The sequence below is a fragment of the Delphinus delphis genome, chromosome 6, assembly GCF_949987515.2.
Source record: "Delphinus delphis chromosome 6, mDelDel1.2, whole genome shotgun sequence".
In the NCBI taxonomy this organism is placed as follows: Eukaryota; Metazoa; Chordata; class Mammalia; order Artiodactyla; family Delphinidae; genus Delphinus; species Delphinus delphis.
In genome coordinates this window covers 62,438,210-62,452,856 of record NC_082688.1, presented here as the reverse complement: position 1 = coordinate 62,452,856, position 14,647 = coordinate 62,438,210, and the positions used below count along the sequence as shown (strand labels likewise).

The following is a 14,647-nucleotide window of genomic DNA, read 5'->3' as shown; positions in this document are numbered from 1 at the left end:
GCTTACCCAATTATCTGAGTACCTCTGCTATTGAGGGCAAAACGAATTGTTGCGGTAGTGGTTATTTTATTGTTTTTGTTTTGTTTTTTAAGATCTGAGGTACTTAGTTCTTTTGGCCTATCTAAATTAGTGTATTTCGTGAGATAATTGCTTGATTCTCCATGTCTCTTTGCCTTGACAGACATGCTCTCCATGTAAATCATGAGGCAGTAAGACAGACACTGGGTGTTGCTGCTGCTGCTTGTTGTTATAATTTTTTTTTACTAGTTTTAATGTTTTAGAAAAGCCTTTTTCCACAAAGGATTGGAGGTATCCTTGCCCGTGGTAATTCCAAAAGGAAAATGCCTTTCAAAAACCCAGTTTTGAAGAGTAAAATGTAATTCTAAAGCTGACTGTAGTATTTTATTTAAACATTTCATCGAACAACTCCCCCCCCAGTGTTCCCTAGGCACAGTAACCTTGGAAGTCGGAAGAGTCAAAGCTGGCCCATTCCATTCGGAGAGGAGACCTTCTCAAAGCAGCCAGGTGGGTAGCTGTGGAATTCATCAGGGCAATGCAGTCCATAGGCCAAAAGGAACTCAAAGACGGCCCTGACCATGAGTCTGTCCAGGGTCATGTACACAGGCCTGGCCCCCTGGCAGCTTGGCAGAGTGGCTGAGGTGCAGAGTTTGTGATAGGGAAGAACGAGAGATGGGAGTGAACAGGCAAGCAAGGTGGATGGAGCTCTTGAGTAGTTTGTGAGTCATTCTAAGGAACTTAATTCCAACCATTCTTCTTTTCTGACATGATTCTTTTTCCATAATCTCAAAAGTAAACCTATTAATATATACATATAAAGTCTACAAAGACATATGTTTAAAGTATTTTTATAACAAACATTTATCAATCAGTATTGAACTGAAAAAATCCCATGTAGGTGAACTGTAGAAGCTCGCCACCACGTATAAAATATGGTGTGAGATAGCTGGAGTCTCTTGGTAAGCCCCTCTCTTGTCTTGCCTTCTGATGACAGAAGCCCATTTTTATCAGCCTGTCCTTAAGGACCTCTTAGTCACCCTTGAATGATTACCATTCGTTTCCTGTCGACTGGCCTTAATTCTGCAGTTGTTGAAGTCCCCATCTATGTACAGCATTTGTTTAAATTTAGAGAAGATTAGCTTGGGTGAGATTATGAAAATCCACTAAAGTTTTAGGAAGGTTGGAATCAATTGCATCCGTTCTTTTGCCTTTAATTTATTTATGTCATTGGACAAATTCTTCCTAAAAAAGAAAAAAAAAAAAGAGAAAACTCAGTGGAAACTCTCCATATTGATTGCCCTTCAAATTACCAAATGCCACTGTTGCTTAACAAGTATTTCTAAGTCCATTAAAAGAATTCTGAAATAAGTCGTATTTAGCGGGTATTATTACTTCCCAAACTTTCTAAAACAACTGTTATGTATTTGTAGATAAGTGAAGGGAGCCTGTCATCGTTCACTTTTCCACTTGCGGGATCCAGTACATCTGAGCCACTGGAAAGCAGCTCAAAGAAGAATGCATGTAAGATTGGATTGAAATTTTAAGTGGTTTGAATTTTGGCCATCAACCGTGATTTTTTCCCCTGTTTTACTTTACCTCTGAAGCTCTCTTTCCTCTAAATCATCCCAAACCCTAGTATAGGTGCAAAAATTCAGAAGAGCATGAAGCAATGCCTATAGCGGCATTTCCCATTTGATGTTTTCCCTACGAGGTATACTAAACATTAGAATCAGGATCCTGCAATTTTTTTCTTGCGAAGCAGATTTTTGTATTTGATTTTTATTCCCTTTTTCTGTTTAATGTAACACCAATATATCAGAAGATCCCATTAAGTGAAGCTTTCTTTCTCCATGAAGATTGCAAGAAATTTAGTTGATAAAATTAATATGATCTTCCTGTGTTTTAATTACATGAAATCATGAGGCAGAGGGTTTTTTGGCTTGGAGCATTGGTTGAAAGTTGTTCAAATTGAAGAAACTAACCATATGGCAGTCTCTGTTTGCAATGTAACTAATATTCTAGAAATTTAGGCACTTAAGTCCATGGATTCTTTTTAATGCTTCCATGACTTTATTTCTCTCAGCTGTGCACATGTCTTTCTATCCAAAGCACATCCTGTCCTTAACTCATTCAAAGTGGATTCTGGAGTTGTGTAAGCAATGCTTGAAATAAGAAGGAAGAAACAGGATGGTGCGTGCATTTTTCCAACTGGGAAGTCCCCCTGTAAGACAGATTTAATCATGTGTGCTAGTAACTTTGAAACCCCCTTTGCAAAAAAATTAGGGTACCTCACTTAGTCCCATCTAGCTGTAGACATCAACTGAAATTTAAACTAACATTAAAAATGCACTAATAACCATATTTTATCTTTTTCCTATTTACAGTGGCATCTGAAATACAGGGATTAAGAGCAGTTGAAATTAAAAAGGTAACTTGGGATAGAGGAAACAATATAAACTCTGTTGACTCCAAAGGCATCTGCATATGTATTTTCCTGTTAGCTGCCTTACTATTTTATAGTACCATCTGATAAAATATGTATTATATGCAGTGGAAGTAGCCCAATGCGGTCTTTGCTGAATTTCCTTGTTTGAAAAATCATTTTTGGTGTACTCTTTATTGCCACAAATGGTATCAACCCAGCCCCACGCAAAATAATGCCGGGTCTCTCTCACTTCTCATATTAGGATAAATTAGCCTTTGCCTTCAACAGAGATTTCCCATTCTCCTGAAACAGATTCCTCTGATAGCCACGCACAATAGAGAAAATAAAAGCAGATACAAGTGCTGAGCACACTTGTAGACACTTCATACCATCGTCATTTCATTTAATAGTCACTGCAGCCCTTTGTGAGAGGCACAGTAATCTCCATTTTGTCCGTGAAGATCTAGGGATTCATTGAAAGCAGTGGACTTGTTCCAGATCCCAGCGTTTGTAAGTGTGGGTTTCTGGCTTTGAACACGGGTCTCTCTGATTCCTTTTCACTTCATCAGCTTCCTTGATTTTCCTCATTCCCTGTAGCATGATTTTCATTTAGTTTTGATTTCTTTTACCTCCTGAACAGATGCTTATTTTTCTAAATCACATTAAGGACCTGTATCAAATAAAGTAATACAGTTTTCTTGGGCATCATTTTCCACCCTCACATCTAGAAGATCAAAGTTAACTATAGAATATTGTGCCAAAGAGACCAAAATCCAATTAAAAATATCAGTTTGACCAAAATACTCTGTCTGTCCAATGGCAGGGACCCACTGACTCATTGGGAATCAGCATTGCTGGAGGAGTGGGCAGCCCACTTGGTGATGTTCCTATATTTATTGCAATGATGCACCCGAATGGAGTTGCAGCTCAGACCCAGAAACTCAGAGTAAGTTTTACTGATAGCCCTGGTAGCCCTAGCAAATCTGTCGAAAGGTTTTATAAACCCTTTGACTCTGGCCAACTGTTGCAGGCAGTTTGAGATGTCTGTCAACTTTTAAATCCGCTTACCCAGCCACATCAGGGCTTGAGAGGAGAATTTGTTGTTGTATACAGATTTTCAAGTAAATGAAATGGGATGATTTATAGTTATTTCTTAATATTTTTTACTTGTTTGAAACCCTGTGGAAGAAGTTAAAATAAAACAGAAGGTATTCTCAGAAGGTATTGCCAGAATGAAGTGAAATTTTTTCTTTACGTGTTTTTTTTGGTTTAAATGCTGGTTTAACTTTATTAAATTGAAAATTGTCATTTATGTTGCATTTGTTTATCAGTTTTGCAAAAGTTTAGTGTAAACATGACTTACAATGTGAAACTATACAGAGCTTGATTCAAAATTGAGAGATTTTGCATATGTAGAGCACTATGATAGAATTTATGCTAACTGCCCAGTTCTGAAATAATGTGAATATTCCATTAAAGTAACTCAATCTCTATAAAGTAAAATCTGTATGGCCTCATGCCTTAAAAATGGTCTCAAACCATAATCATTATTTAAATACTGTCTAAATCGGTAATGGTTCTATTTCCCTTTTGCTATGTAAATTTATGACTGGCACTTAAAAACAGATTGTAAGCGTAACACAGGGGTCAGAAAACTTTTCTGTAAAGGACGAGATGAATATTTTAGGCTTTGCAGGACATGCATGTGTGTCCCTGTTGCAACTATTCAACTCTGCCTTGTGAAAGCAGCCAAATAATCATGTCTGTCCTCCAACCAGATTTTATTAACCAAAATAAACAGTGGGCCAGTCTTGGCCTGTCAGCCGTAGTTTGCCAACCCTTGACTTAGAGTCACAGCTGATGTGTATAATAATAATATCCAGAGAGATTCTGGTTCCCAAAAGATAGCAGATATGGTATTCTTTTAATAGGAAGTAATGTTTTAACCAGGAGAAACAAAGAAAAGGCAAGCGTGATTCCCTGCCCATTGCACCAAAGATGATAGAACTCAGCCATTACTTGCAGCTTCTCTTTGTGGTCGCTGCTGCTTGGAATTGGACGTTTCCTTGGTTCTATTTCTATTGCTGATTAGTAGTATATATGTGGTGTGGAAGGTAGGGAAGGAAATCATCCCACTCTCCATGGCTGTTGTAGCAGATGGCTATTTCTCTCCCTCGCAGGTTGGGGATAGGATTGTCACTATCTGTGGCACATCCACTGAGGGGATGACTCACACCCAGGCAGTTAACTTTCTGAAAAATGCCTCTGGCTCCATTGAAATGCAGGTAAGATTTTTATCCCAACTCTTCTAATATGGGTAGCTTGAGGACACATGAGATTTAATGTTAAAGCTATAAAATGATTAAATCTCCTATTATTGTATTTACTGTTTCCCTTGAACATAAATGATTACTTTGAGAATTCCAAGAAAGTACATAGGAAACACATTCTGTCACATTTTATCCTGATGCATTTATCATTTCATACTTTATATCTTAGGGGGAAAATTCATGGTCTTGGCAGGAAATGATTAATCGCTGAAATTTTAAGTGGTGTGATTGAGTGACTTACATTCTAAAGATCTTTAGAAAACAATTGCATGTGAAACCATGTTTGAAAAGCATCAGAGAACTTGGTAGAATTGAATTAGTAGTGTATTCTTAGTGTCAGTTGGAAGAGGCCTCTGGACCTTATGAAATTCCTGAATTTATGTTAACAGAAATGATTAAGTGTATGATAAAATACACATTTTATTCCCAGTGCTCTTTTTGAAGAAAAATTACGATGTCTTCCTCGCCACATGAGCGTGTGTTTTTTCTCTTTATATTTCTCCTGTGTACAGGTGGTTGCTGGAGGAGATGTGAGTGTGGTCACAGGTCATCAGCAGGAGCCTGCCAGTTCTAGTCTTTCTTTCACTGGGCTGACGTCAAGCAGTATATTTCACGATGATTTAGGGTGAGCTCATATACTGTGGTTTGTATGTCCCTGTTACCCACGTAAAGGTGAAATGATGGAAGATGAGGTACAAAATATGAAAACCAAGTGTTTCTAAACTCTTTGATTATGGAATGGTAGGTAGATAGATAGACAAGCAGATATGCATGCATTCTACTACTCTTCCCACATTTTCATCTCTGAGTTTTTTGAGGGAACATTTTAGTCTTGGGGGTCAATCTATCCTTTTAAAAATTCCAACATTGCCTAATCATTTAATGAATCATACTTGTGATTAAAAAAAAAATTCACAGTTACCCAAAAATTGAGTACACGAGAATTAGAATATAGAGAGAGGAGCATGTTGGAATTTTTACATAATTTGATGCAGCTTTTATATTTCTTATCATCTATTTTTGTCTCTGAGCTTGGGAATACTGATGTTTATGACTTATTCCATCATAGTCTTTGGCAGTTTAGCCTCTCACTTTAAATAAACTGGAAAAGGAAGGAGCTGCTTTATACAATGAGAGCTTGCCATGAATATGTTAGGTTAAGGGTAGTATACATGAGTAAGAGAATAGGGTGTTAAGTAGTCTTTCATTAGATTATGTAAATTTCAGATACATAGCACAGCACACACTGACAATTTAAGCATCCCCAAAATACCCGTGATGTACTCACTGTCGGTAACACAGAGAGTTATACTAGCTTTAGGTGGATGTCAGCTAACCCATAACTTACAGATTCATGGAGATACATATATATATGCCATATATGTATATATTTTTTTAAAGTCTAAAGACTCTTTTTTTTCTCCCCTTTACTGTAGACCTCCTCAGTGTAAGTCTATTGCACTAGACCGAGGACCAGATGGCTTGGGCTTCAGTATAGTAGGAGGATATGGCAGCCCTCACGGAGATTTACCCATTTATGTTAAAACAGTGTTCGCGAAGGTAAGCTTGCAAATTTTAACCACCCTCTTCCCCCCTAAGCATTCATTAATGGTGGTCAGCAGCGGGCTTATAAGTTTATGGCTTGAGGTAACGCCCAATGATTAACAGTTGATTATTTTCTTTTGGAAATCCCTACCGGAATAGGTCGTTAGATATGTTTGTCCAATTTGAGGTTTAGTTATGTTTAAAGGAAAATAGGCTCAAATTGAAGTTCCATGGGTACTCTCGACAATATACATAAAACTATTAATGAACGTTAGTTAGACAGTCAGGCCTGATTGTTTCCCTTTGGAAACAAGTTGTATGTGATTGAACGTCTTTTGCAAATCGGACATTTTAAATATGTGTATGCTAAAGAGACCTGACATTTTTTTTCTTTGCATTTTTTGTTGTGAAATATAAAACAGGCACAGAAAAGTACATAAAATACATAAGGAGAATAACTAGTTAGTAGGGCATTTATTTTGCAAGTTTCATTTCATTGAATGGAATAGAAAAATAACTACTAAAAATATTAAGGAGTATCCAGCAGCTCTATCACCTACCACAGATCAGCTGTTTGCATTCAAGGGATTCAATAAAGAAAAGAAAACTGTTGGTATATAGTTATAATCATATAGCATCCTCTTCTTTGGTGAGAATATTTAGAATACAAATAAAGTTATTAACAACATTGGTGAAGCTATTAAAATAACTTAAACCCATATAATTATTGTTAATTTTTTGTTAAGACAATTTTTAGGAATGACAAAATTTCCTGCAGGAGAAAATTCAGATTCTCAAAATTTTACAGCACGGAGGAAACAAAATTATGTTAAACCCATTAAAAGATTTGGTACAGGGGCTTTAGATTAGTATTATAGTCCTTTAAAGTGCTTACTTAGGGAGGTTTCATTCTATTATTTTGAAAAAAAATTATTTTTCACCAATTTAAAGTGCTGTATCTATAGCTATCTCTCTAGCTATAGGCTTAATTTATGAGATTTTTTAAAGCCATTGGTATGTCCAAAAATACAAACAGCATTTGCCAGTAAATAGAAGAGTCATGCAGTCCTTTTTCTCAGCCTCGGAACAATTTATTTAAGGCATGCTAGTTAGAACATATTTTAAGAATTTCATCATTATGGATTCCTCATTAACTTTTCCATATTTTTAATCTTATATTTAATTGCATAATTGCCTACTATACTTATGCCTAAGATGAGGTTCTTTTCCAAACAGTAGTGTCTGTGTTTAGTCTTAATCATTTAGGGCCCATAAGGAATATGAAGACTGTCCACCCTTGGGAAGTAAAGAATCAAGCAGCTTAAGCCACCTTTTGAAAGACAAAGAAAGAATTAGAATTAGAGTTAGCACGACTTGTGCCTTATCCTGTCCTTGTCAGCATACATGTGGGCTTTTGTGCTTCTGCAAACCTTTGGGTTTGGTGGCCCTCATGCCCTTGTCCTATAAAACTGCTTTTGTCCTGTAAAACTGCTAATCCTTTGTTTTCTTTCTGTAGGTCTTCTTTATAGGATAAAAAATCTTGGAGTCTATGAAATCATTCCTACTAAGCATATTCCCAAATATTCTTTATTAATTTGAGTTCCTACCAACTGCTGTGCTGAACAGCCAAAAAGCCATCCAACTAATCTATTGACTGCTAAATTCTCTCTCAAATTGGAATCTCAGGGCTGAAGCCATTTAGGAGAAAGGCTTCCTTTGTGTCTGTTCATCATTGCTTAATGGCTTTGGAGCACCTGTGGAGCGCTGAGAGCAATGTGTGTGTACATGCAGAGCAATTCACATTCTTGTTTGGATCTTTTTCTGTTGTGTAACTGCAAGGCAGCAGTTTTTGAGAAGTAAACAAGCCGCTTTATAATTGCAGGGAGCAGCCTCTGAAGATGGGCGTCTAAAGAGGGGTGATCAGATCATTGCTGTCAACGGGCAGAGTCTAGAAGGGGTAACACATGAAGAAGCCGTTTCCATCCTTAAGCGGACAAAAGGCACCGTCACTTTGATGGTTCTCTCCTGAATTAGCTGCCAGAATTGAGCCAACTCAACTTCTCACTTAACATCCCATGCTACAAAGAGAGTGGAACTGGTCCTGTGCACTCCTCCTGGGCTGTGTTCATCCGGCTCTTCAAAACTGTAGGAAAAAAATCGCATGTAAATTTGTTTTTCTCATATGGAAATGATTTTCTTACAACCTAGCATCACTTTCCCTTTCTCTTTGCATTTTGTGATGGAAACTCAAAGAGAAGGGCTCTTTGCGTAGATAAATCCAGTCTTTCTTCCTGAAGATATATGACATTTTATAATCGTGTGGGCAGAAATTAATATGGGCTCAACTGGTTAGTAGAGAAAGGAAAAAAAAATCATTCGAAAGCTAACCAAGGGGAAATGGTCTCATGAAATTAAGGTGAAAATTGAAAATATAAATTAAAGAAGAAAATCTCAAGTTTTATAAAAATGCATTCTGTTAATCCAGCTTCTCTCCTCACTTCTAACTAAAAAAGAAAAGAAAAAAGTTGTACTGAAAATGTTTAAAAATACTTTCAGTATTTAAAAATGTTGACTATTATTAAAACATTGCAACTCCCAGCTCTAATACGCACATATATAGTTTTCTCCTAAAACGGGCTTCAAGATTGGGTAAATAACAACAGGAAGCAATGTTCCTAAGTTTGTAAAGAAACCACTTATTGCACATCTTGCTGTTCGTTTTCATTTTTGACCTATTATACAATATTTTCACATTTCTATAAGTGAAATGATGACGCTGCCCTGTATTGACTGCAGTTTCTCTAGAAAGCAGCCTTGCTAACCACGCAGGAGCATAGGAGGCTCTCTGAATTGTTAGTGATGGTTTTAAGGGATGCAACACTGAAACTGTGTCAGTGTGCTGTGCAGTTGGTTTTCAATTAGTATTAATCTTAATGACAGAGAAAAAGCAATGTGTTAGTAATTATTTTGGTTCTATGCCATTAGTAAATTGATAGAAAAATTAAGGGGATTAACATAAGTTCATTTCATTGCCTTATATTAACATCTTATAATACAATAGTTTAAGACTAAGGGAAACAGATGGAGCTGTTTATTGAGACAACTGGTGAGGAATTATCATGTGTTCATTCCCATTTTAGAGCGTGAAACTCCTACAGTAGAATATATAAAGTCACTTTAAATATTATCTATATTTGTAACAAAAGTAGTGTACAGATATTTTATTACAGCGCTTTTGTGTAAATGCGGAATTGAAGTGAATAAATAAGAAGTTTCATGGTGCACAAAAAAAAGCAGGCATTTTTATTTTGTTCTTTTTACTGGGGAAAAGCTTTATTATACTGTTCAAGATTTACAATTTAAAATTGGCTTTTATCATGTCTAACTGAACATATGGTGTCCATAGTTTTACAGTTAGAGAAACTCTGGACAACAACATTATGAAAAGCTCAAAGCTTTTTATGCCCAGAATTTTTACTAATGCTAAAAATGCACAGACTCCTCATGGAGCAGAGGAAGATAAACAGCATTAAAAAAAGAGAGGTGTTGTGCCTGTATGTGCTTTTCTGAAACGCTACGAGTGATGCAATATTATAAGTTGTTCTTTAGAGTAGTCAAGAGTTAAAGCATGTTCAGATAGAAGAAGTCATAATGAAAATTATTTGTAATAATGAACATGAAAAATCTGATTTGAACACTGAGCAAGGAATTGAGGAACCTTTGTTCTGCTAGTTCTTCCCCTAATTAGCTAATGAACATATGCATTCCCTCTGATTTATCTCATCTGTAAAATGATAGGTGATTTTATCTCAAAGCTTATATCAAGTTCTAAAATGTAAAAATTCTGTGATTCTTAGATATACGAAACGAATGACACAACTACACGTTGCATCAATTCGGAAGCTATTCTCCCCAACCAGCTATTGTAAACTGAGGTACTTGAGGTAACAAAACTCATTTTACTATCCCAGTGACACATCTAACCTCTTACTCACCAGTTAATGGCCCTCTGTCATGAAGGCATGTCAAGATCCTCTCATGGTTGGCTGCTGGAAGCTGAGCCACCCACTTTTATGTTTTAACCAGCAAAGATTTTATGGAGGCCACTCTGTGGCACACCCTAGGAAGGCCAGTTAACCAGCCATATTGAAGGTTGAGTAAATGTGTGAAGGCACTCCAGTGAGAGCACCCAGCTGGGTATCTGTACTAGCCTGTAGAGCATTGCCCCCAAGTTCATGTCTACTAAGAACCTCAGAATGCGACCTTATTTGGAAATAGGGTCTTTGTGGATGTAATCAGTTCGGTTAAAATGAGGTCATGCTGGGTTACGGTGGACCCTAAATCCTTAAGAGAAGGCTATGTAGAGACACAGAGACAGAAGAAGAAGGCTGTGTAAAGATGGGGACCAAACAAACAAAAAACAAAACAGAGTACCTGGAACCACCAGAAGCTGAAGAGATGAGGAAGGTTTTTTCTGTGGAGTCTTCAGAGATAACTTGTCCCTGCTGACCTCTTGATTTCAGATATCTGGCCTCCAAGACTGTGAGAATAAATTTCTGTTGTTGTAAACCACCTTGTTTGTGGAACTTTGCTACGGAAGCCCTAGGACACACCAGTATAGTATCTTGGATGTTTTTATATCCTTAGCTACTATCACTGTGCCTGGCAAATAGGAGAGGCTCTATACATTTTTGTTCAGCATGTAAATGATTGAATTATATATAGGTTGTGATTAATTTCATGGTCTTACCTTGTTTTAGTTAAGCTAGCTGCAGCCTTCATACTGAATGCAAAACAGGAAGCAGTGGGAATGCCACTTAAGAATGTAAAACGCTGGGGATAAGCTCCCCTCCTGAACTGCTACTAATTAACGAAGTCAAAGCATGTAGAAGTGAAGAAAGAGAGGGAAGGAATGAAGGAAGGAAGGAAAAGAAGATTGAGAGGGAAAGAATATCGGTGCATCAACATTAGAGAGAGTGACAAAGGCTTATGCTTCCTATGTTATTCTTTCTTGGAAATGTAAGATTTCTACGTGGAGAAGGAAGAAAGTGATCAAAGAGTTTGAAGACTTGAACGTTACAGTGTTATTTCCATGTGCAACTCAAGACCATGTATAACTCAAGATTGTGGCTTGCCCATAATAGGTTCAGAATATTTGTTTTTGTGATTAAATTACATTGGTGAATATTGCATATTTCTGGTGTTCTTTGTGACCCCTCCAAAATGATGATGATGGTGATGATGATGATGTATTTGATTTCAGCACCTACTGATTTATAGCAGCAGATGTAGCAATGCGGTGTGGCAAGTCAGTAGAGCCCGTACGTCAGAACAGTGATGGAACTGGAAGCATAAAAGATTAAAATTCATGAAAGACAAGAAAAAGGAGCTTTTTTTTTTCCATTTTAAGAATCTTGATAAAGCTGATTTTGATAGATTCGAAGAAGCAAAGTAAGCTCTTCCCTGCTCTGAGGTATACCATGCCAAGCTGTCTTAGACCTGGTCATCTAGCTTATTGTCTGAGAATGCCAGAGATTTAGTGCCTGTCTTCAGATCTCCATCACGGTGAGTGGAGAAGTTGAAAAGATGCCTGCAGGGAGACAAGAATCAGTATGCTTTCTTGGGTCTAGGTGTGGGAATGTCGAAACTGTCATCACCTGCTTTCAGCAGCCCTGGTGTGTTGTTTCATGTCAGTGACAAGTATTCTGGAATGCATTTGATTTGTGCAAAGACGTTCCTCACCTTTGTCTACGAGGAATTCATGTTTAACTTTGACCTTTCCTAAAGGGAGCTATTTGTAAGGTGGGATTGGCCTCTGTTACCTCAGGAGGAAAAACACATGTTGGTGACAAGAACATTTCTAAATGAAGAACGTGGAAACTAGGCAAAGCAAATATGGTTACTTTGATTTTTGACATTGCAGCTTCTTTTTTCCTTCAAAATACAGGTACTCCATTTTATGTAAATTAGAAAAAATTGTATAATTTGTCTAGGAATTTTATTTATCATTCAAGTACTGAAAGTTCAATTGTAGGTCCTTCCAAGGAATTCTGTCAAGACAGAGGCAAATCTGTGGTAATGGTCTCAGAATTCTCTCGCTGAAAATGTTTCTTGAAGTTTCAGAAAGTACTGCCATCAAAGAAGAACTGCTTTAGGCAGCTTCTGAGAGGGAGCTGTAACTTATTCATTTAATACTGGACATTTTTCAGAAAGCCGTGTCATTCGCTGATTCTTTGTGATCCTTTCTCCCTCCTTCCCCCATTCTCCTCCTCACATGTGGATTTTCAGAAATAAACAATTATCCTTGGAAAACCTACTTTTCCTCTTCTTTTCTTATTGATGTGTTAAAAGTTGTGATTTTTTTCACCTGAGTCCACCTTGAAATATTTGGCATTCAAGGTTCTACTCTCTGAATTTCATTTACCTAAAGGTCCTTTATTCCATTCAGTAAAACTTACAGGTTTACCTTGCTTTGGGAAATTAACTGAGATAACTGTATTTAAAGCATTAATACCATGCACATGATAAGCTATCAAGAAATGGTAAGAGGTATTGTAGTATTATATCCTGGAAGACATAGAGTAATGGAAATTCAGTAGCTTTCTTTAAATAGACTTCCATTTTCATTTTTGTATTACCATGTCTTTTTCTTCTGAAGTTGGATGCAAATCAACTTATACCAAAATCTCGGTTGTTTTGCATACAATCTTCATGCTGTTTCCCATATCCTCATATAACTCTACTATTAATTACTAAATATCTTTAGACTCCTGTTTAACTTAAATGTGCTTTAAAAAGGAGTTATATCTCACTACTTCAAGTGGAAAACCAATATAATTTGCCACAAATTTAGGGTAATTATGAGCAAAAGTGATGTTGTTGAATTCTATCAAAATACAGTTGCCTACTGAGGATCAGAACTTGAGGTCTGCTCTCTCTGTCAGAAAGGGAGAGTTGCAAATACTAGAATGGCGATAATGACGCAATAGAGACTCTCCTGGACTTAAAAGAACTGAAAGAAAATACCTTTTTCATGATACGATTTAGTATTTTCTAGTGCCTTATCAGTGAGCCCTATATTGTGATCTCACAATATACTCTCTCTTTGGAAGAAACTATTATACCAAAATCGGAAAGGTTTTGTTTGTAGACTCCTTTTTTAAAAAGTAAAAGCAAGCCAGTCAGTTCCGGTTTTAAGAGTATTCTGAGCTAATGAGGTTATTTAAGATTTTGTTTATAAGACTTTCACTAAAATCAGAATTGGGTCATCACCTCTAATGCTTTAGTTTTGGCAATCTGAGTTTGAAATAAAGGACAAATGACATAAATTAATGGAGTAAAATTAATGTTGTGGTAATATTAAATAAAGCTAATGTCTCCTGCACCTGGAGGGTGATGCAGATGGCAGGCATACGTAATTATGCACCCTGCTGCCTTTAAGTGTACTGATAAAAATCTCTCAACTGAGCATAAAATATGTTCATTCACTGGCTGCAGACACATTTGAGTAAGGCAACACAATACATAAGAAACATAGCCTAACATACTTATTTTTTGAGGTAAACATGCAATTCTGTAAGTTAAATGATTAACTATTTACCTGATTTTTAAAATAAGTCATTATTAGAGTCATGGTCTTTGTCCTTTCTGTGAATATTAAAATATGTGTCCGTCCCATTTAGGAAAAGATTTTTCTCAAGCCAGCAAGGGAGTATTTTAAGTTTACTTACTATGCATTAGTTAAGAAGAGAAATTTACTAATAGAATCCTAAATAAGTTGATTTGACTTCTTACTGTAGGTACAAATTAGATTGGCCAGTTATCACTCAGATATTTATCAACTTGTTCAATTCTTTAAGAAGTAGCTGCTCTGTAGCATTGACATATATACACTACCAAATGTAAAATAGCTAGTGGGAAACAGCCGCATAGCACGGGGAGATCAGCTCAGTGCTTTGTGACCACCTAGAGGGGTGGGATAGGAAGGGTGGGAGGGAGAGGCAAGAGGGAGGGGATATGGGGTATTTGTATACATACAGCTGATTCACTTTGTTGTAAAGCAGAAGCTAACATAACATTGTAAAGCAATTACACTCCAATAAAGATGTTAGAATGTTAACGTGAAAAATCCTAAAAAAAAAAAGTTACATGCACCCCAGTGTTCAAAAAGAAAAGGAGCTACTCTAGAAAAGATGTCAGTATAATAATTATGCATATAGATAATATATTTTACTACAGCTATTTCAGAGATGTCACTGAACTTTGTAAAACTATGTATTTTCTTCATTTAAGGAATGTGAATTCTCATAACTTCATTTTGTTGCAGTTG

General features: G+C 36.7%; 1 protein-coding gene across 6 annotated transcripts in view; it reads left to right on the top strand.

Annotated features, from left to right (window-relative positions):
* The window catches only part of MPDZ (multiple PDZ domain crumbs cell polarity complex component), a 180,170-nt gene that overhangs the window by 155,509 nt on the left and 10,014 nt on the right, over positions 1–14,647 (top strand). For 4 of the 6 annotated variants that reach the window (XM_060014753.1, XM_060014749.1, XM_060014751.1 and 1 more), the window contains 8 exons: positions 439–525; positions 1,449–1,539; positions 2,403–2,446; positions 3,267–3,389; positions 4,624–4,728; positions 5,286–5,398; positions 6,210–6,333; positions 8,201–14,253. In XM_060014753.1, coding sequence (XP_059870736.1) covers positions 439–525; positions 1,449–1,539; positions 2,403–2,446; positions 3,267–3,389; positions 4,624–4,728; positions 5,286–5,398; positions 6,210–6,333; positions 8,201–8,347 — 834 coding nt within the window. In that variant the 3' untranslated portion in view covers positions 8,348–14,253. Of the gene's footprint in view, positions 1–438; positions 526–1,448; positions 1,540–2,402; positions 2,447–3,266; positions 3,390–4,623; positions 4,729–5,285; positions 5,399–6,209; positions 6,334–8,200; positions 14,254–14,647 lie in introns of those variants that run through there. The other 2 variants (XR_009519879.1, XM_060014752.1) reach the window with 2 other exon arrangements.